The 23,180-nt window shown below is 41.5% G+C and overlaps 1 protein-coding gene across 1 annotated transcript; it reads right to left on the bottom strand.

Annotated features, from left to right (window-relative positions):
• Positions 1 to 3,078: 3,078 nt before the first annotated feature.
• LOC131258860 (calbindin-32) lies at positions 3,079 to 22,096 on the bottom strand. Its single transcript, XM_058260249.1, has 13 exons — positions 21,955 to 22,096; positions 18,301 to 18,386; positions 17,861 to 17,869; positions 15,691 to 15,780; positions 13,338 to 13,424; positions 13,150 to 13,206; positions 11,677 to 11,760; positions 11,456 to 11,511; positions 10,763 to 10,808; positions 7,615 to 7,635; positions 3,640 to 3,696; positions 3,487 to 3,558; positions 3,079 to 3,422 (listed from the first exon to the last, which is right to left on the bottom strand). The coding sequence occupies exons 1-13, from the start codon at positions 22,094 to 22,096 to the stop codon at positions 3,279 to 3,281; spliced, it is 951 nt and encodes a 316-aa protein (XP_058116232.1). The 3' UTR covers positions 3,079 to 3,278.
• Between the last annotated feature and the right edge of the window lie 1,084 nt (positions 22,097 to 23,180).

The raw sequence follows: 23,180 nt of genomic DNA on the forward strand, positions 1-23,180 counted from the left end.
GTATTGCTTTGGTAAGGATAAAAGAGAATTTTATTCCTTTTCGTGAAGGCAACGCCATCTATGGAGCCACGGTGGATGCGCAAACTAAAGCTTTAAGAGAGTTTTTGAAAAAGCGCTTTCTAGTTTGAAGTTTTTGTAACAGTTGTAGTGGATATTGAATCCTTCTTTTTAAATTCCGATTCACTCCGCTTACAGGAAGATCAGCCTTTGTGTGTATATCGTTCGTACTTTTTATATTGGCTTCGGTTGATAATCAATGACATTTTCTAAACATTTACCATGCTAAAAAAAATGAACGCAGGGTTAGTTAGTTTGTTTTTAATATTGTTTCAAATGTTTATTATATTTAACAGTAATATCGCACTTGCACGAGTGCAGTAAAAATCTGCTGCTGGAGTCTATTAACAAAAAGGCATTTTCTACATTCTTCTTTGTTTGTCCGTTTGTTTTTTAACCGTTCTTCGTGTATAAGAAGTTCGAGTGTTGTGTATCGTGTGTTGAGATGTTGTTGTAGTCGGTGTTGTCTAAAGCAAAGCTTTACACAGGACGTTAGATAGACACTAGTTAAAGGTTGGTTGCCGCTTAGCATATGAGCATATTTAGTTTTGAGTATTTTTTTCTCGCCGGAAAAAACTTATAAGGAGCAAGTATTTTTCTGCTGACTTGCCAGAGTTGATAAGAGTTTGATCGGTTTGCAAAAGAGAGTTGGTTTCCTGATTTTTTGTGTTGGTTTTTCTGAATTGCGGTTCTATAATTATGGCCGGATATAACAACCGCTTATGCTAGCGGGGCGTTTTCAAAGATTTGCTATAACTTCCACTTTTTTTGAGTAGACACAAACCAGTTTTAAATATTCATTTCGATACTTTGGGTTTCCTTTAAAGTTAGAACAGCAAGCAGGAGTGAGAAACAGAGAAAGAAAGTGAGTTTCTTTTGAAGATATTCTTATGCGAATGATTGAGAAGTATTTTGTTTTTGAAAACATCTAATTATAGAGAGTGTTAGTATTTGAACAGTTTCAATTGTTGGGTTTTGCTCGAGCGTTTTTTATCGCATTCGTTGTTATATAGTTTCTTCTTCCATCTTTCCCACCAGTGTTTTACAACTGGAAACATGCACGATAAAGGATGACCCTTTCATTAAGTGTTTAAGTTTAGTGGGATAAACAGTTTGTCCATGTAACAAGTAACAGATGTACGTAGCCGGCACAAAGATAACATCAGGCTCTAACATTCGATTCGATTCGATTGGGAATTTTCAAAGGAGAAAGTTGGGAGGACGAGCTGGGTTTGGAACGCTTTTCAGGGGGTTGGAAGGCATGTTTCTCTCTTATACTTATCAAACATCAACAAGCGGCCTTCTTTAGCCTTTGACTGCACGCGTTTTAAGTAAAGCTATAAGAAGTAAGAGGCAAATAAAATTATTCCTTTTCCAGCTATCGTTTTCTTTAGTTATTCTTTGCTTTGTGGTAATTCATAAACGATCTCATTTTGAAATTTCTAAGTTTTTTTTTGTATCGAAGAGAGTCGTTTTGGCACAGCAAACATTTATTTTCTTTTCTTTGCTTCACTTTCTCCCTGGCGTGTTGGAACAACATCAAACAACAACGACCATTTTGTACCACGATTTTAAATCAAACCGTCGCTTGACGAGGGTTAACTGACACCAGCTAATGTATCGAAGTGGTAACAAAACGCTAAGCTGAGCAAAATGCTACGCCTCAGTGCTCCTTAAACTGACCTAACCGCCACCAATGCCGGCTTTTCGAAACCTTCGATATTTTGTTCACATTTACGCTGCCAACTCAATGTTATCCTTACTTGCTTTTCTTTCTTTTCATTTAGGCCACCAAAATCCTATCATTTTGTCTCTTTGTTTTACGTACATCATGAGTTAAACATTAAAGCTCCCTCGTAGCCCATTTATCTCTTATCCTTTGAAATCTCTTCTTCTTTAATTGTTAGTTTTGTTTGATTCCGTTCTATTTAAATGCAATTTATACTTTTCCTTTGCAGATGCAATCCAGCCTGAGTACAATATTCTCTATTTCCTATTGTTCTTGTTCTGTTTCTAGCTATTCAATCTTCCGATGTGTAACACTGTTTGCTTAATCGATTTACTTTTTGAGCAGAATATTATCTTTCCGTTTTGAGTTTGCGTTGTTATGAAACGTGTTTACGGAAGTATTTTCAGCATTCCTTGCTTCACAAAAGTATGCTGACCAGTGTTTCCTGAAACGTGCCGTTATCCTTAAAGCAGGGAAACCTTTTTAACATACATTTCGATATGGCATTGCGTCGCCGCCCTTTCTTCAACAGTCACACATCAAGCACATTCGATCTTTGACGAAGAAATAGTGAAAGTTCACAGTGCATAAGAAGTTGAAGAGAGGAATAGAACGTTGGGGAATTTCAGAAAGCACATATGCAATGGTTATAGTATTTTGTGTGTTTCGTGTTTAATAGATAGCAGTAGGATATGCTTTTCAAAGAGTTTCAAAGAGGTGTAACGCGCACGAAGCATAAGATTAATTTACCTTTCCCACCGCTGCCACTCCTAGCCTATCCGGTCTTCTCGTCGACTTGTCTCCTACTTCAGACGGAATTCGGTTACAGTCTATGCGATTTTTTGGTTTTTATTTTCCGTTAACGAGTCCGCAATTTTGCGCAACATTCGCATGTGTTGTGTGGTTGTGTGTTGTAGAGTGGTACGTTTAACGGCGTCGTTAAACGTTATAAGCGTTTCGTTTTTATTTCGTTTTGGGAATGCGCCTTTCCTTCCTTGTCGAGCGCGATTTGGTGTCTAGTTGGTGTTGTTTTTGTTTATCTCTTTTAGCTGACTCCTGTCTATGCTCGTGGTTCTTGTGTTTCGTGTATGTGTCTGTGTGAAGTGTTGCGTTAAAATTGTTTAATTATTATTAGTTGTTAGTTTTCAAACGCTCCTCCGCCTGCCGACTTCGCGGGATGTGAGTCTAAAGTTTAGCATTTTTCTATCGAAGCGAATCACTAAAGAAGCATTTGGTTTTACCCTCCCTCGTGCCGCCATTTGCCGCCCTTTGCTTGCTCGCTAAGTTGGTGCGCGTCGCTTCTAAGGAAAAGCTTCTAGTCTTTCTTGTGAATCTTTCGCCGAAACTTTCGATACAGATCCCGGATGCCGTCCTGCACGCTCGCAATGGGCGGAAAGAGGTCCTTGGTGATCGGGTCCTGGCTGCTGCTACCGCTACTGCTACAGGGCTGGCTGCTACTAGTAGGCTCGATGCAGACCGCCGACGCCATTAATTACTGGTCGTCATCCGGCGGCAGCTTGGCGAGCGCCAGCAGGATCATCGTGAGCTCCTTGCGCGAGATCTTGCCGTCCTTGTCGTACCCGACGCCGCGCAGGATCGTCTCCTCGAACTCGATCAGGTCCTGGGCGTCGTAGTCCTGCGAGGGCAAGTAAAACATGTGGTTTAGGCGTAATGAAATAAACATTCTACAAGCGACGAACCTTTTTCACGAGCTCCAGCAGATCCTTCAGGAAACCTCTCAGTTCTTCGTTCTCGATCGAACCATTATTGTCCTGAAAATACCAAACACAAGAGAAAACATTAGATCAAGCTTTTGAATGCCGCTTTCCTCAATCTCTCTGCAACTATCTTACTCTGTCGTAGAGTGAGAAGACCTTTTCGATGTCCTCTTTCGTTAGTTTGGCGGCACCCTAAATGGGACGGAGAGAAATAAATAGCATATTATATAGAAAACAACGAGGTTTTTAAAGTCCTTGAAAGTACAAAGATAGTATACGGTTGAAGGAATCTCTCCAACGAACAACTGGTAGTACCTGTAGATAACACAATCAATAGTAACCAGCCAAGTAACAAGTAAATCCTACCGATAACATAATACCAACGTACCAACATCCAAACGTAGAGACAATCATATGAAACAGAGCTGTTTTTTTGTTTTCTTTTTTAATACAGAATATAATTCAGGCAAAGGCTTCCAAAAGGAAAGAGAAAATAAAGTTTCTTTCGATCGTCAAAACCTTCATACGCGATCATATCCGACAAATTATAAGCCTACTTAAATTGGATATAATAACTAGTAAAAACACCAATTACATTAGTAAATACGGTAACATAATTTTAGCCTATCGTAGAACGAGTGAACAAATATTGCAAACAAAAGCTCATTTAAAAGCTTAGTATACAAATATGGGCAGGCTTAAGAAATCTTCTTAGTGTCCGTCTGGTCTCGCGCAAAAGATCTCTCGAGCCTCTAGGAATTAACTCAGAAATCATAGGAAGAAAGAAGCAAAAAAAAAACTTCTTCGATACTGATGGTAGTAAAATAATCATCCTAATGGTGATACTTATGTCCCGCTGAGCTTTTCTATTGGTGAAAAAACATCTTCAAGGGACACTTCTGGTACGGTGCTTGTATCAAAGAAGGTTCCACATGCCGTCGTGCAGCAAAGCCGCTTTTATTTGACCTCACGGACAACGTCGAGGCTCTAGTTTGGAGGCTTTTTTCCCCATGAATGCGGCAGAAATCGCCTTATGCTTCGGTGCATAATCGTTTCTACAAGACAACGCTAGGGACGGCGGTTTGTTTCGGAACACATTACGAAAGCAGAGCATTTTTTCCACAAAAGGAGATTTAAAAAAGATCTCGTAACTTTTCTCACATAAGCTCGGGGTGGTTTGCTATGAAAAAAGAGTGTTTATTCGTACGGCATTGTGTACATTTTTCTTGTTTTGTTCCAACTTAGTAGCCAGTGGAAAGGTCGCCACGAAAGGAGCGCGTTGTAAAGTTCGTGGGTTTTCCGTGAGTCTTTTGTTGCGTGAACCTTAAGCTTGGGGGAGAATACTGAAAAGTGCAGTTTTAAATGTCATAGTTTTGTTTGTTTAAAGGAGGTCAACGAGCATTTTCTGTTGTTCTGTACTCGTCTTTAGGTGTTATGAAAACGTGATGGTTTTATTTAGAAAAGAGGGATCTTTACGTAACGTTACGTAATAAATAACGTGGCTAGAAAAAATCATTGATGATCATTCTTTTATTTTAGGCAACCTTTTTCAAGTTTGACACTGAGTAAAACCAGAGTATGGTAATGGTTTAGTTACAGTTGGCAATAAAACTAAATCCAAATTCATGTTTTCATCCCTAATAACTTGATAAAAAATATGTAATTTGTTTCCAACTCAATCCGAACTTTTACATTATTTATTTAAATTGAAAAGAAATTGTAAATTCCTCCTAATCAATTCTTGGAAAGCACTTGCGGAAAGATGTAACTGTCCAGATTTGATATTGAACTACTTGGCCAAGTTGGAGTGCGCTGTCATTTGATGCAATTTCACCTGTCAACATATCGACGCAGCGAATGAAATTCAAGTACGCCCAAATGTTTTCACGAGTGCCTGACGATAGTTTGACATTTGGGGAAGCTTTTCCGCTTCAGAAAATAGCGAATGGTGGATCCGTTCGTCTGGCAAGCCAGAATAGATGTGCCGGCACTTATTGGTTTTAAGATTCCATTCCCCATCGTCGGGTACGGAGAAGCAGCAGCTTCTTCCATCACTTCAGTGTACCCAGAGGAAGTAGAACGTCGTATTCGTTCATGCAGCTTCTGCAAGTGTCGCATTCCGCTTCCGCCCGTCTGGAAACATTATGTTACCGGTGTGTAACATGCGACAAGTACGTGACAGATGCGGAAGGACAATCCTCGATTCGTAGCCAGCAACGGTGGGCTCAATAATAATCGATTGCGGGACGTCCACGTTCTCGTACGAGACTTGTATGCCTTTGTCAATTGCAACGGAGCGTCCATCGATCGGATAATATTATAGCCCAACGGTTCGGAGCGAAACCCGAACAGCCAATTATCTGGTACGGAAATGGAAACGAATGCCGGGATCGGTTTCCTCGAGGGCGGGAAAATAATATTGCCAACCCAATGTTCAACGACTGGCTCGTGTGTGTAATCAATCATCGGGAGATTATGATATGCTAATGAAATGTAAATTATGTTATTCGGTTCGGAAAGGATGTCTATTTTATGATCCTTATTTTCGAATCTGTTATTCGTACGTAATGTTTTATATTCCAATCGATCAATGTGTTCTGTGTAGTTCTTGATAATTTTTGTATGAACTGTTGCCAATTATTGGTTTTATTTTTCTTTTATGGTATTAATTCTTGTCTGTAGAAACAAATTACCTTAAAAAAATGTACATGGTGAAAGTATCACAGAGCAAACTCAGATTTAAGTTAAAACTAAGGTTGTTCTATATTCATCTAAATCTATATACAAAGTGCAATCTAAATTGATTGTACTAAACTACCTTTAAACTCATGCAATTTAAGCCAAACTCCTCAACCCATGATCATGCACTTTAACTCATGCCTTTTTATAAACGTCGTCGCTCGTTTTTAGCGCAGAAACTGTTGCGACAAGAAACCAACTCGTTGAATGTATAATGTGGGTTCATCAGGGCGCATGTGGGAGCCATTTTATGGGATTATTTCAGACGAAAAAAAAAGACACCATAAAAACTCCTAATCGTGTGGTATTCCCAGAGGTATGTCAAGTTGTTTATTGTCGCACCAGCATCCTGCTCTACAAGCCCTTCCCGAGAAGATGTGTCTGGAAAAGAGTGGCCTTCGTGTGTATGTGTGTTTTATTTGTGGGTGGGGAAATGAGGGAAACCAAGGAAACAATAAGACCCACCATTTGCCGGGCGGCAGCTGTTTGCAATGGCTTGAATAACAACATTAAATGTAAGAGCATCGGCGAACGGAAAATGTACTTCTGCCGTGAGAATGGAGCGTTTTAAACACGAAAAGAAACGAAACACGGGAAACGACTCGAAAAAATAAAACTAAAAAATGAAACATACACTCCAACAAGAGTTTGCAATCTGCAACGGTTGGATTTTTGTGTGGAACCGCAACCGGGTGTCGTTTTTGTGGTCCACATTATTGGATGTTTCCGTCACCGATTGTCCTCGGTTTCTCCGTCGCCGGAAAAACCACACAAAAGACCGCACAGGTAGAAACCACGGTGCATGAGGTGGAAAGAGTTGGTTTTTCGTACCGAAAACCGAAATTGATAAAAGAAGAAAAAAAAAGCATCCGGAACTAGCTCCGCATTGCACGTAAATACTCAATTGTTAATAAAAAGCCAATTTGCTGGCGAAACAGCACAGGTGAAGTAGCAATTTTCCAGAATAGCTCGGATTTTCCCGCACCATCCAGCAAAGGACACTCGAGTGGAGGAGGAAATCGGGAACAATCCAATGCGAGCGATGCAACGGGAAAAAAACTGTGCGCCAGCAGATTTAAACGACGCTCAAATGGTTCTCAAAAACAAAAAGCGATAAGAAAATAAAACGATAAAACGATAGTACTGCAGCGCTAAAAGCACCATTCGCCTGCATTGGGAAATTGGAAAACCCACTAACAACTTCGCTACGATACGAGAGAGCGGAAAGAGAGGGATCAAAATGTATACTATAATAAATCTAATAAAGGAAAACTAGTACGGAGGAAAAAAAAACAGACACACAAAAACACACAATAGGGAATGAGCGAAGTGTTTGTAGACGTTGGTGGCAGTGGGGAGGGGGATACTCACTTCTTCATCTATTTTCCCTTCCTAGGGTTTCATTCAGGTGTAGTTTTTTTTTTATGTTGGGATATTTGTATAGGAAGGGTGTATTTTTCCATTGCGGACGTTTGTTGTTTTGTTGTATTTGCGTTTTCGTTTTTGTGGTTATCGGTTTTCGGTTGTTGGTTGTTTCATTCGGGTGTTTGGGTTTGATTAGACGTTGACAGTTTTACAAGCGAAAAATTTCCCACAGTGTTTCATGATTTATTTGATATGAATTGAAGTTTTTATTCACATTCAGTTTCATCATTGATTTAGCATTTGTTATTGTTTTATTGTTTTTTATCATTAAGCATTAGTTGCAAATCACCCATCGGTATCGTGCCGTTTGCGTGGTGGTAGCATTGTAGGTTTGTACAGCGAGTGGAGTTTTAATTTTATAGCACCGTTTAGTTTATTATCATTTTTACGTTACATTTTCAACAGGCAATAGACAGAGAGGATGTGCATAGAAAAAGAAATATAGGAAGATAGTTAGCGTGGTTAGCTTATATAAAAAAGGGGCGATCATTGTGTGCAAGCTCGTCAAAATTTAAGTGTTATATTTTAAAATAAAAATGGCTTTTCGTTATGTTTATTGTATAAATTTTCATGATTTACTCATTGGTTCATGGAAACGAAGAAATAAATATTCAAACTTTGTTGATATGGAAATTATGGCACAAATTTTAATACAGGAGGAAAGTGGTGATCATTATTGCATTCCTCGAATGTTGCAGTTTCATTATCCGCGTGAAAGCAAGCGAGCTACGAGTGGCGTGTGCGAAGTGACGAGACACGGTGAAACATTGCCAAACGGAAAGTGATGAAAATGAAATTAAACCGTTTTAATAACCAGCAAGCCGATTACGATAATGCTTTTTGTTGTGCTCTCCAGCGAGGCGGAATATCCCGCACGACGTGCAGCTTTGGCTGCGTTGCGAGCAGAGAGATTAATTTTATAACATTCGAAAGCCCCTCTTCCGCCTTTCAGTTTTGGCTCAGTTGCTTGGAAAAATAGTGGAATTGAGGCGCTTCGTCCAATGTTCCTGTTGCTAGTGGAGGGAAAATTGCTAGCGAAGGATTTTTCCTGTCTCCAAAAACAAAAAAAGACAAAAGATGCCTACTCCGATGCGCGCAGCTTGGACGACGAGCAAACCAAAGAGCAGAGACACGAGATCAAAGCAATCCAGAAGAAGCAATAAAAGAAGGATCTCTGAGGGGTTGCCGGTGGGGAACGATTGTGGCCACACAGGAGCTTGGGGAGGAACTTTTCTCCGAATTTGCGCCAACCAACCGTCAGCAATTTTTGCGGCTTGTGCGTTCAACAGAACCTGTGTGTCCTCGTAACGCAAGGAGTTCGTGTGGTTTTGGCTCCGGTTTCTAGTTGTTGCGGAATGGTGTTCGGCATTTTTGTTTGTTGCAAAGGAGTAGGAAAATGCGAATGGAAACTGTGGGTACGGTGGAAAATCGAAACAAAGTTGGAGCACAGCGAACTTCGAGGAATCGAGGCTCATATTTTATTTGGTTTCAACTAGCGACGAGGGGCGGAAGGCTTGGAAAGAGGGACAAGAAGCGCCGATGAAACCTTCATTCAAGTTTTCCTTGTTGTTCAGCTGTTGTGCCGCTTTCTGCCGTTCAACTCTTGAAGGCTTCGTCTAAATTTATAGATTGTATTACATATTTTTGTCTGTTAGTTTTGTTTTAAATAATATTTTACCATTCAATTGTTTATCTACACCCTTTGTTTCAATTTTGACTCATAATTTTAGTCCTCTATTTATTATGATCTAATTAAGATTTTCAAACGACAATTGATAGATTCATTTGTTCTAATAATTTGTTCGTGGTAAAGAAACGTTTTGCTCGAAAACAAGCCCTACTTGAAACTGATTTTGATTTCTTTATACCGTGTTAGTTTTTATACGTTTCAGAGACAAATTTATTATATTATTTAGACTAGTTTAGAGTGCAAATCAAAATTGTTTAAAGTCAACATATTAGATATCATTCGTTTCATATGTTGCGCATTCAAGGGTTTGAAAAGGCATCAACAGACCGAACAGCATAGACATTTTCCGAAGCTACCCAACGCTTCGGTAGCGTGTTTCATTTCTGCTCCGGCGCGGGCGGTTTTTCCGTAGTGACACCACGGCGAGGGCAGTTCGCAGAAATTAGCCTAATACGTAGCCCCGTATTTGCGTTGTGACAGCGGGAAAAATGATACAGTCGGCGCACAAAAGGCAAAAAAAAGGCGCTCAGTAAAAAAAACAAGGACGATCAACAACAACCGACGGTATGAAACTTTCCCGTCACGTCTGGAAGTTGCCGCACCATTTTGGGTTTCTCAAGGTTTTTCCTTTTCGGTCCAGCGTCGTCCGGACTTCGGTTCGTTTCTTGGCCGGCGGCAGAATCGAAAGTCGACTGACTGTGAAACTTTTGACGGATGGGCCGACGTTTAAACATTCATTTTTCCTACCCGGCACCCGGGACTGCGGACCGGAAACTTTCCACGCTGCGCCCAAGTAAATTAGGAGCATAAATCAGTGATGCGGCATAAATTATCACTAATTTGAAATAGAAAATGTTTGCGAGGACAAAAATGAAGTCGTGCTTGCAAAAGTGCTTGGTCGTTTCCGTAAATGTAAAACTATTGCGGACATTAGTCTTTGTCTGCCGCCGGGGAACCGGAAGGGGTTCTGGGTGATCTTATATTTGTTTGTGAGTGTGGGTTTCTATTTTCATACCGCTTTTTCCGTAGTTTTTCGATGTATTTTTGGGTAGGGTAGAATATTTCAAACTATTTGTTTAGATACTAGCTAGCGGGGTCTTCTGGTGAATTTAATGCCTAAAAGGATTCAAAAGTGGTCACTCCTTTTTGTCACACGCTATTCGGCAAACCAGCAAACAAACAATGATTTATGGAAATGTCGTGATGTTGCAGATGAAAAATTTATATTTCACCGTCCTTTAGGTCGAACGTTCGATGCGCTTTGCGTGAGGCATGATTATTTTGTTTTGAATAATCCAATAAACTTCCCAAAATGTAAAATAAAACATACTGCAACACGATGTTGTAGCAAAACATGATAAATTCCGACCGCACCGGGTGGAAATTGTTTCGTTTGACACCTACCTTAAACACCTGCCGGCAGAGGAAGTTTTCCTTCACTGGGAGCAGTCTGGTCGGGGCGGGTAGAAGAGAAGACGGAAAAGAAAAATATGAAAAACGAAAAACAAAACCAGCTTTAATTAAAACAACATTCGAACAGCTCAAAACTTTGGCCGGCGGTGGGCTTTTGAGCCGAACAAACACCCGCACAGCCGATGTTGAGGTGGAAAAAGAAACCCGACGTCAACACGGCGCGGCACGTGCCGAAGTGAAGTGAAACTTCTTTCGATGATTTCCATTATTATTGTTATTTTTGCGCCCGTCCTGCGTGGAAAGCGGTTCGGTACAAAGCAACGCATTTTAACACGCGAAAAATGCGCACCAGGGAGGGTTTGGGTTTTCGCTTGTTATCGCCACGCGAGCAAACACTTTCAAAGGTGGAGTGAGTGTGAAAAGCGTGGCTCATCAAAACCGTGATTCCACTTAAAACTTTTACGTAAAGTTTCCTCTTCAATTATGAGGCAGATTTTATTTGAATTATTTTTCCAGTGTTTGAGATGAAAAAACAAACGAACCCAAATAACTTCCTCGCAAGTGACTTATGACTTAATGCGGGTTCGTCGCTTGTTTTATTTGTAATGACAACTATCTGTGTGGGAATCTTAAACACTTTTCTTGTACAATAAATGCTTTTCTCCAACCCCCCGCGCAACTTACTTTGCCATCTCGGAGAGCTGCAGTCTGCCGTCTTTGTTTGCATCGAACACTCGCAGCTGGAAAAGGGGAAAGAAATGGAAGCGCATTGATCAATATTGTCGAACCGTTTAACCTCTTGCCGTGCCGTGGCCTGTCACGCAGACGGCCGAAAGCAGTGAGCCGAGAAAGAAAAACCAAGGTAAACCAAGCCCTCAAAACTCCCTGCTTCGAGGAAAACTCACCATTGTATCGGTGTATTCGATCAATTTGTCCTCCGACACGTCGTTTATCTTCTTCGCTTCCTTCAGCAGGTCCCGCAGGAAGTTCTGCACCATGGGAGGGCGTGTACGAAAGGGGTGAGAAAAAGGAGCGGAGTTTGGGACGTGTTAGTGAAAAGATTATGCTGATTGATGTGGCTACGGGTGGTCGTTGCCGCCGAACGATGGTGGCGGCTTCGTCGTTTGGTTGGTTGTCGGGTTTGGCCCGAAAGAAACCCCCGAGCGGAGGATGCAATGGGCGACTGCCGGTTGCTTGTGGTGTAACTAATTAAGACAGGGTTAAGAGCCACTTTAAACGATGGCATAGTCGTGGGCGCTCACCAAGTGAGGAGTCTTAGTGTGCAGAGCCGCTGTAAATTATGTTTCCAGCTATTTGTCGTTGAGGAGGTTGAGAAAAGTTTTGGTAGTAGACGGGGGTGGGGTGAGATACTCGTCTTCGGCGGGGAGCGTGGTGGGACGTTAAATAACCACTTTATTATCTAAATTAACTCCATCCATCCCGGGGTGAAGTGTGTTTGGTTGGTGTGATTTTGACGAAAGATAGTCTCCAAATTCAATTTTCTATTATTGTGAAGCGATTAGGGTCTATTTGTCTGTTTTGGACTAGAGAAGGGTAGACTAGTTCCTCTTCAACAATGATTATTTACGTTCTTTATCTGCAGAAATTAACTTAACGAAAACGGTAACTGCCGCGTTAAGTTTTCCTAACGATATTCTTACTTTTAATCCTCGTTCTACCAATTTACTTTGAATTTGTCCCATTTGGAAAACATCCTTGTGGTTTATTGTGAATTAATTATGGTTTATTTGTCTGTTGTGGACTGTAGAATTTGTTTTTTATAACATGATGTTCTTTTCTTATAATATGTTAAGAACATCAGAATCGACAGTTGTTTTTATGTGTTTTTACCTATCAATATTTTATTTTCTAGTTCTACTTATTTACTTTGAATGTATTTCGTTTGTAAAACGTTCCTGTGTTTGAATGTGAACGAGAAAAAGCTGTCTCATTTATTTTACCTAACTATATTTTTCTTTTGATTTCTCGTTCTACAGATTTACTTTGAATTTATTCTTGTGCTTCATTGTGAAATAATTATACTATAATCTATTTTTTCTCTTTAGTATAGAGAAGGATAAAATGGTTTTTTAAAGAACTTAGTTTTAATTTACTACTTTGAAATTGAATTTATTCAATTTCTTCATGTTCGAGAGTTTTTGGTTGTAAACTTAGCTTAATTAGTTTGATGGTACAGTTCGAAGTCTAAACGACTTACATTCGTTTTATGATTTTAATGACTTTATTGGTAAGAAATGACGATGACTTAATAATAGTTCATCTGCTACACTACTTTAGATTAAATTACACCGAAACGATTTACTAATGGGGTTTAAAAAGCATCTTGCTCAATAAATCAATTAGTGCAGTGCACTCACCTTCAGCTCGTCCGCCTCGATGTAGCCACTGTTGTCGGAGTCGTACTCGCGCCAAATCTGCCGGAACCGGAAGGGAGGAGAAATCAATTAAAGCAAGTTTAATTGCCACTACCGCATCAACAGACAAACACACACACACACACACACACACACATAGGGTCATGGATTGCGGTGTCAACGAAACGTACCTTCATAAATTCCACACTCGACTCGAGTGGATTATCGAACCGGAAGAGCAGCAAAAAGTTTTCCTCCATCGGCAACAGTTGCGCGAGCTACGCAAGGCGGTGGGGGGAAGGAATGGAAGTGGATAGTGAAAATTCGCACGATAAACATTGGAAAAACTGCTGCCGCTGATAATATATATGGCGTCATAAAATTATCGCCGCTCGCACTTCGTGGAAAGATAAAACGATTAACTTTTTGTCACGCGGAGTTCACGTTTAAGGGCGGGGTGGACAACTGGTGGGAAAATCATTTAAAATTCAATCTTCCCGTCGCTGTTTGGCGGACTTTGTGACAGCCTGGTGGCAGCTGGCATGGCGTGGCCCAGGAAATTATGAACCGACGACAATTGGCGCGACGGACGGAAACGCTGAAAGCTGTCGCCTATTGATGCTGCCGACACGATGGGAAGATAATTATGGCAGCAATTAGTTTAATAACTTTCCACTCAATTCTCGGCACAATTCAAACATCACAACGAGGCCCGGAGGGGGGCGGAGTGATTTTTCCCACAAAACCAGCAGTCCGAAGACACCTCATTCGACATTCAATTGGAAGGAAAAATGGAGTAAGGAAACGATATGGCGACGTAAAGCTTGAGCGGGCAGGAAACTGTCGTCCATTGTCGCCCCGTTAATGATGGGCCAGTTTTGTGGGTGTATAAGCCTGCGTGAGGACCTCTTGAACATCAGCTTTCCCGCTGGGGCTCGAAGGAAAAATGAAACGGAATGGAAAACAAAAACGAAGCAGCAGGGAAAACCCGGCGGATGAATGAAAGCTTTTACGATCTTTTCCTTCCAAAAAGGACGCAGAAAAACGGGGGGCCAACGAGGGGTGCGTTGTCTGGCGAGCTATAAATAGACACTGAGCCGCATTTTTCCCCAGCAGCCACCCGAACATATTTTCCTCTTGTTTTTTTCGCTCTCTCTCGGAACTTTCACGTACGATGAATGGCGCGCAATGCGCTGCGTCATGGTGGGAAAACTTATCCTCCGACCAAACTCCGGCGGCACGTGGGCAGCTTTTGCGGGCACTGTGTTCCAAACGCAGCCGGGAAAGGGGGAGGTGGATTTATGGTAAAATGATTTTGAATACATTACAACGGAGACTCGCCGCCTCGCGTCAAGCGTTGCATGGTTGGTGGAAAATTTTTGAACTATCCCCGGGACGTGCGTTGCCTGCCGAACGGGAGCTTATGGGAATAAAATCCTATCCTGTTGGATGGATGCTGCTCCGAGCCTCATAAGCGCGCCCACCGATGGAGGGCAGCTGCATCCGGGGTTTTTACTTTGGGGGCAATTTGCCAAATGGCGATTTGCGGCTCGTTGGAGCTCCGTCCGCTCCCGGGCTTTTCCTCGCTTTCACGCGGAAGAACAGCTGAACGTGCAAACAGTTTAGAGCGTTGAGCGATGCAGTTTTCCAACGAAGAAGCTCTTAGAGTTTGTTGATGTGAGGCAGAGGTTCTCAACTAGTTTTTTCATCAACAATCTTTCATAATCCAGGATGCCGATTGGTTGGATTTATTTGAATTTTTTCTATTACAATTATAAAGAAATTACCTAACAGCGTGGAAGTAATAATAAACAAATATCACGACATACTAAAAGAAAATGGTTGAAAAACACTGGTATCCCAATGTAACATCATCAAATGATGGAAAAAGTTGTCGGAAAGCGGCCAAAAAACGAAGATCCATTGCATATTGCACAGAAAAACTGTTTAGGGTGAAACGGAAATATTTCAAACAAATCCAAAAATCAAATGTGAATCTGTCTTGGTGAGACAAAGAATTGCAGTACGATTGGATCTTTCCCAAAAAAAAAATCCAGTTCTTCGAATTGCAAGAATGTGTATGTTAGAAATGGAATGGCGCAGTTGGAATTAAAATTTTTAGTTTTCACAACCACTTAGCTCTCAAGAAATTCTGTTGTTTTGAATTGTATTTTCTCACTTCACGTTGCTTCTCAAACCATTAAATCAATCAATTAAGGTTTATTTTTCAACATTTATTTTATGCCAGTCCCATTTATCGTACGAATGTATTAATCGAGGAACTTTTGCTGTACTTGATGTAAACTTGGCACATAAAAGTCACCTAGAAGAGGATAAATTGTTTAGTGACGAACACCTGTGAGCTCACTCCAGCTAAACGATGGAATTTATTGTAATGTTTTTGGAACATGTAGAGTGAAAGAGGCTTACTTAATCAAATTGAACTGCCTCTATTGTAATGCTCTGGACTTATTTAAATATAAAAAGAACACATCTGGAAAGCAATTGATTCGATGGTCAACACACACACACACACACACTTACCTCCCGAATGTCGATCTTGCCATCCTGATTATCGTCGTACGCCTCCATGAAGCACGACTTCAGCTCGACCAGCATCTCATCGGTGAGCGACTGTGCTCGTTGGTGGTCGTTTATTTTCGCCGGCGGCAGGATGAAAGATATGGAAAATTCACATTTAATACAACACCGCACCGAGAGCCCTTGGCTTGACTAGAAGCAAACGAAAAAAAAATCACCACACCGAAGCACGCTACTGGTTTTTGTTTCCTCGCTAGTCGATCTAGAATCTTTATGATTTTGGAAAAGGAAATTAAATTCGCTAACGTTTTTTTTGTTGCAGAAAGATGCTTCTTTCGCAACGGTTCAAACTTCGGGTGCACGGATGCCAAAGAATGAGGGCAAGGGACGGGCCAACGCATAGAGAGGTGTTACGGAAGCAAGGAAGCAAAACGGTGCGATAGATTGTGCGCACGGAAGTGTATCGGGGTGAAGTAGGGAAGATAAAACTATACAGTTAGTTGTTGTTGAGGCATAATTAAATATAAATAACACACTTGATAACTAAGATAATAACTAAAACTTTTGAGAATAAACTGAAATATTTGAAAGGGTATCAGACAGTTTTCTTACATCAAACTTTAAAATATACTTTTATGTGCTTTTTTTAAAAAAAGTAGCTAATAAGATAAGTTTCAAAGCGTCGTTTCCAAACTATTTAAACCAATGCTAAGCTTTTCAACAAAATGATATAACTAACAGAATTGCTAGGATCAAAATTGAGAAAATTAATAGCACATTTCCCATTTTTAAAACCAACTAAATGTCTCAAAATGGATGTTTTCAACGACACAACCGTTAGCACGCATCGTCGATGAAAATAAAAACCGACGAAAACAACGCTCATTTCCAATCTGCTTCACCTGAGTTAACAAAGCCATAAAATGGACCCAAGAGTGGGCCTCCATCATCAAAAAAAAGTTGGGAAAAATCCACTCGAACCAATCATTTTCCACCGACAACGACAACTTGCAACGGAGGAAACCGGAAAGACCCATTTTGGCTCGGGAAAAACGGACGGACGTGGCAAGGACACCGAGGAAGAAACCCGTGGCCAGCCCCCCTCCCCCGGCCGGTGTGCTGCGTGATGAAAAATTAATCAAAACGCTATGCGAGTCTGTTGCTCTAGGAAAACCAATATCGATTGAAAATTGTGGCCCAAAGAATGTAGCGAAAAGATGGTTTGTGTGCGAGGGGGAGGAAAACGGAACAAAAAAAAAAACCCGAATCAATTTCATCGCGGCATATTTCAGCACGGGCGGTTTCCCCCCCCCCCCCCCCCACAAAGTCTGCGTTTTTCACGCAACAATTCGGCGAGGACGCGGGTTCTCCAAAAAACAAATCAAGCTTCCAAGAGTGCTATAAGCGAAGTGGTTGTCCCTCATTTTCGTTCGTTCGCCGTAACGATCGACTGCGGGTATCATTCTTACGCAGGATAACGGAGGTTCGAGGTGAGTGTCCTGTTTTATGGGTCGCAATCAAGCCGGGTAAAGGTTGTTTGCTGAGAAGGTGAAACTATTAACAATTTTGGACCGAAATTCCGCCAACCTCGGCTCCCGACAAAAGCCTGTCAAGCAATCAATCTCAAGAAGTTCCGGACCATAAGCGAGGCAGATAGAGAGAGAGGAGGGGAAGGGGAAGGTTAGAGTGATGCGGTTTCGGGGGCCCAAATTTGGTTCCGTTCCGTTGACCTTGTGCTTTCGGTGTTCGGAGCCCCGGAAAAAAGGGTTTTAGTTTTTCATTCCTAGCGCTAGATCGAACAAACAGAGCCGGACTGGGAAAGTTTAAATTGGAAATATTCTACTGCTTGGTGAAAAAACGGGTGCTCATTGCAGGGATTAAAAACTAGAGCGGTGCGCTAATGAAGGTTGATTGAGTTGGCAAAGTTTACGGGAATTATTACGAAAAATTATGATGCGTGATTGTTTTGAAAGCGAATGCACGGAGCCTCGTCTGTTTGGCAGTTTGTTTGTTTTCGACGGCTATTGCTTGAAGTGAGCATCACTGTGCTGTATGTTTATGCGATCAGGTGTTAGCGTGGGAGTTTTACCTCGCCCCGAGCTAATACAAATCGTAAACACACGCACACACGCAGAAACACGCACACACACGGGTGGGGTTACTACATACTAACCGCTTTTTGCTGAAGGGAACCGAAATAAAGAAAACGTAACTCGAAAGGAAACGAGAGACCGAAACGAAAGAAATAAAAAAAAGAGGGAAAAGAAATCAGTCAGTGAATTCATTCGTTCGTTGGTTTTTTTATTGCTTGCCGAACGCGCGAACGGCGTTCATTTGGAGAAAGATGATTTTCCCCGAAAAGGGAACGATCGAGAGACGAAACGGGAATAAACCGACCAACGGGTGTCCCGGCTGTTTAACGCACACATTAACACAAACATACACACTCACACACTCGGACACACCCAAACGCACGGAAGTTCGGACACTAACAAACCAAACGGGTAAGCAACACGCCGGGACAAATGGATCGACACGGAGAGGATGAGAAAACGATTCCTATCCTGGATGAGGAAGGGGTTGCGGGTGGTCAGGGAAGGTGAGTGATCTTACCTCCGGGCTTATGTCGGTGGCGTTTGCGCTGGAGACGAACTCCTTCAAGAAACCGTCCAGTTCGGTTCCTTCGATGTAACCGTTTCCTGTGGGATGATAATAAAACATCATTAAAAAGAGTAAAACAAAGAGTAAAAAAGAAAGTAGAAATTAGAAAACAAATGTTGGCATCTTACGAAAAGTTGGTTATCATCCAAAAAAAAAATCACATTTGATGAGTAAAACTAAAATTTAGGGAAAGTAGACACCTTGGTTATATCAAACTAGAATTTCCCAAACGTATAAATATCTCGATGGAGGCGCCTGGTTGTTTTCACTCTACTTTCAATGTTGGTCGATTACAGCGGTACAAGATTATAATGGACATTTGGGACAAGTTTTCTCATTATAATCTATGTAGCCTAGCTTGAAACAAACGCACAACACAATGAAACGTGTCTAAGCTATAAATGCTTTTAATGCAAACGAGCCGTAAATGGATGCTGATTGCCCTCCGTAACATAAAACAAACCAGTGTCAACACGCGCCGATGACAAGTCACCATAAAAAAAAAAAACCTACGAGCAATCTTTAGCGCTTCCCCGGCGAAACGATAACGAATGGAGGGCCGTTAACCATTTCGTCACGCGTTTTAGTTTCGACGAAAGGACGTGCCGTTTCTCATCGTTTCGCGACTTCATTTTCGAACGTTGGCTTCCGGATGGGTCGCATTAAGTGGTATGTATTAATCAAAGCGGCTCCAGAAGCCCACGACCGGTTTGGTTCCGATGAGTGGAGAATTTTAATTATCCCATAAATCATCAAATTCGCGCGCGCACCCGGGGCCAACGTCAAACGCGAGTTCCCGAATGGAGCTCACGTACTGTTTGAACAGAAATAATTACCGTTCAATGTCAAAGTGAGTTGTGGGTCGGTGGCAGAAACACCGGGCACAAGGTCTTTGTTCGCCATTTGTGTAGCAGATGTACTTCTTGGCTCGAAATGGCATCGGAAAATTTGGTCTTGTATTTTCAAAACGTTCCCTATCGTACTTTATCGGTTCGTTTTTCGTAATTGGTTTATTTTGAGCACATTATTCAAATGGTCCGAGCAAATAAATTTAAACCTGTTCAAATGTGAGAATCATTTGGCAAATGGTGCATTGTTGTGAAACTAGATGGAACCAATGCACAATCGAAAAACATTCCAGAAGTTTTGGGGAACAACGGCATGCCAAAGTTCTTTAGAAATCGAGTCTCAAAAAAAAAAGAGAGGTAAACAAAACTTTCGCCAAGTCGATTATGAAATGGCTCGATTCATAAACAGCCCCGAAAACGAGCAGATTATATGGAAAACTTTTCCCCTTTGCCAAGTGAACCGTGTACTTTTGACAATTGAACACAAAACCGGTCTTGCGGCAGGGCGAAAAAGAAAACAACCCAACCGAATGACGGCAGTCGGGAAGAAATGACAGCATTAGCCAATAAATTTGACTAGTTACGCCGAGCCGAGAAGCATCCGCGGCGCCAACGATACCTTTTCTTTTTTCTTTTTATCTTGCGCGCTATCTTTATTATTTCTACTCGTACAAGAGAAGCTGCCTGTCTCTTATGAGTCATAAAAGCTCCACCGAAATTGAGGTGGGAGGACAGTTTTATTGGAACCATTTCGGACTGCCGGAAGCTGGCAAATAAACGTGAGAAAAAATTTGGGGGGCGGGGAAAGAACAAGTGAAAAACAAAACACACAAGACGTTTGGACGAAATTGTTCGAATCGAAGGTTCGTTTTGAAGGGCGGGAGCTATAAAAATGAACAAAACGGCTGAAGGGCAAAGTACGGAGCATAAAAGCGAGCCAAAGTCACAGCCGGTAACGAACTTTTTATTCTCACTACGCGCGGAGGTGCGCGTTTTTCCTAGTTTGTGCTCCGTTGTTGTTTGTGCCTTTTTCTACACGTTCCAATAAATCGTTCCAACTAACGTGAGGCAGGCGCGGGCAATTTCAAAGATGAGTCGCCCCATTCCCTCCAGAACGCCGTAAAGATTCTGGCGCGTAACAGGGAAAGCGAACGAGATCAACACTTCAACGAGATGGGCGGGAAAGTAAGAAACGGCAGAAGGTAAAGCATCATAAAGCAAACACACGCCACGACGGGGTGAGTCATCGTATTTTCGGCGTGAGTAGTGTTTTTCTCCCCATTTTGGGATCGATATGATACACTGATTCGATTGCAATCGTCACGGAAGCGGAAGGCAGCAAGTGATGCTCAAGACATGACATAAGATACGAGTTACGAAAGCAATGAAATTAAATAGAATGAAAATATCTCTTTCTTGTTTGCGTTGAGCTGCAATCTCCTTACGAGGAACACTTTGTTTTGACTCATATAAAAAGAGTTTATTTACAAAAAGTTACGTATTAAACCTCTGCCAAATTGGCAATTTGAGAACTGTACATATCGAGAACTCTACAAACTAAACAGTTTCCTGATTTCCAAAATGTTAAATTGAGTAAGAAACTACTCTTTTAAGACTTTCATAAAGTGCCTAAACAATAGTGATGTGCGCTCTGAGTGAGAATGAGTGAAAGATTCGAATCTTAATATTGAATGAACGATTTAAATCCTAACAGATAGTTTTTGTGACTCCCTGTGATTTGAATCCTTAACTGGGATTCGAATCCCAAAATAATGAACGAGTTGGTAAAAGAGTCGCTAGTCGCCATAGAGATTCGAATCCCAAGTTGTGATTCGAATCCCTAGTTGTGATTCGAATCCCAAGTTGCGATTCGAATCCCAGTTTGGGATCACTACATGGGCGACTAGCGACTCTTTTACCAACTCGTTCATTCTTTTGGGTTTCGAATCCCATATAGCGATTCCCAAACTGGGATTCGAATCACAACTTGGGATTCGAAACACAACTTGGGATTCGAATCACAACTTGGGATTCGAAACACAACTTGGGATTCGAATCACAACTTGGGATTCGAATCTCTATGGCGACTAGTGACTCTTTTACCCACTCGTTCATTCTTTTGGGATTCGAATCCCAGTTAAGGTTTCAAATCACCTCGAAGGTTAATAAATCATTTTACACGTTTTAAATCACAAAAGAGTGACTTAAAGATTCGAATCATCGTTATGATTATTCACTCTGATTCAAATCTCTAAAAAGAGTTGTTATTCTCGTCACTACTAAACAATACCAAACGTAATAAATAAAAAAACAATCTTAACGTTAGAAAATCACAAAAACTAGAAAAGTTTTTAGTAAGAATGAAACAACATTAAAAAAAAACCTGGTATTGATTTGTTTGCAACTTTAGAAAACCACAGAAAAAAACAAATAAATAAGCACGAAACTATACTTACAAAAACTAAACTAAAATGTTGAAATGATATTAAAACTGTTGCATAAACAACATCTATCGATTTCGAAGAAATAAAAGCTTTTCTAAACATGAATAAAAAGGCAAACTTTTCCTATTCTTTGTTAGAGTCACATTGTTTTATACGTCCTGTTACGACGGGAAAAGATATCTCCTAAGTGAAGTGAGCGAGTATGTATATCGGCATCCGCTAACCCTTGCCTAATGAATTGTTATTTATTTTCGTAAACAACCGCTTTTTAGACAACCTTTTTCCCTACAAAAACCGTCCCAAATTCGACTCACCATCTCGATCGTAGTGACTCCAGACGTCCATGAACTGATTGGCGGACAGCTTCTTCAGCTCGCGCGACTCCGGATCCCGGTACTGGCGCATGAAGTTCTGTGCCTTCTCCAGATGGACCTTATTCGTCGGTGACTGCTCCATGATGGCCGACGCTGCTGATGACGATGGCGAGCGTCCTCTACTCTGTTCCGTGCACGGAAGAAACCGTTCTGCTCGGCTGAAGTGAGTCGATGATCTGGAGTGAAAGAAAAAGGGTAGGAAAATGAAAAGTTTTTGAAAAAGATAAGGCAGAATGAATTGCCGACCGTCTTAGTTGGGCTATACCCTACCAGACAGCAGCTGTCAGGTTTGTGGTGGTGAAGATAAAAGAAAAAATATGCCCAAAACACTACCAGACATAACTCAGAACAGATTGACCGACTCCAATCCAATGGCGTCGACCCCAGTATCAGGGCTCTTATCGAGCGTAAGGCGTTCTAGTGTGTGCGGACACGGATCGATGCGCCCCCTTCATATGGCGCACTTGGGCCTGCTTCAACTCGGCATTAGTAGTCCCAAAGTGGTGCAAAACTCAACAGCCTCAAGAGATCTGCCAAAAGGGAAAGCCTCTAAACCGCTTTATTCTCTGTCGCACTCTGCGAAGTAAACAAGAACATCGCACGAATATATCCCCGCCAGATATTGATTCTTTCCAGCAGTTTCCGGTGGGAAGTACAAGAGGTGCTTGTAAACGTCCCCCCAAGTGTAGCGTGTGTGTGTATGTGTGTGTCTTACAACCCACCAACAGCGTTCCACGGATGTTGCTTCTGAACAAACATACTCCTGTCCAGACACGACGTTTTTATCCTTGACGTCGTTCCAGAACAGTCCAAGGTTTCACGCGCGCGTTGTGGAGAAAGCCGCACGCAAACCACTCAGCACTTGTTGCCGAAGAAAGCCTTCTTTCCGGATTGTTTTTCAAAACGTTCCTCCGCGGTTGACCCGTAGGCGACGGAGCGTGTCAGCGGCGGTGTTTTGCAGCTTCTTCGATGTTGTAATTCGATTTCCGATGTTATCGCACCGGTTGCTTAGATGTTCGGATCGAACTTTGGCTGTGCGAAGCAATATATAAATTACATTAGAGCTGTTTATGTTTTCTGTTTGGGAGGCTCACCGCTTGAGTCTATTTTTTTCACGAACAACATCATTACCAAAGAAAAGAAAAAAAGCTGGTCGATGTACTGCT

This window comes from Anopheles coustani, chromosome 3, assembly GCF_943734705.1.
Source record: "Anopheles coustani chromosome 3, idAnoCousDA_361_x.2, whole genome shotgun sequence".
Classification (NCBI taxonomy): domain Eukaryota; kingdom Metazoa; phylum Arthropoda; class Insecta; order Diptera; family Culicidae; genus Anopheles; species Anopheles coustani.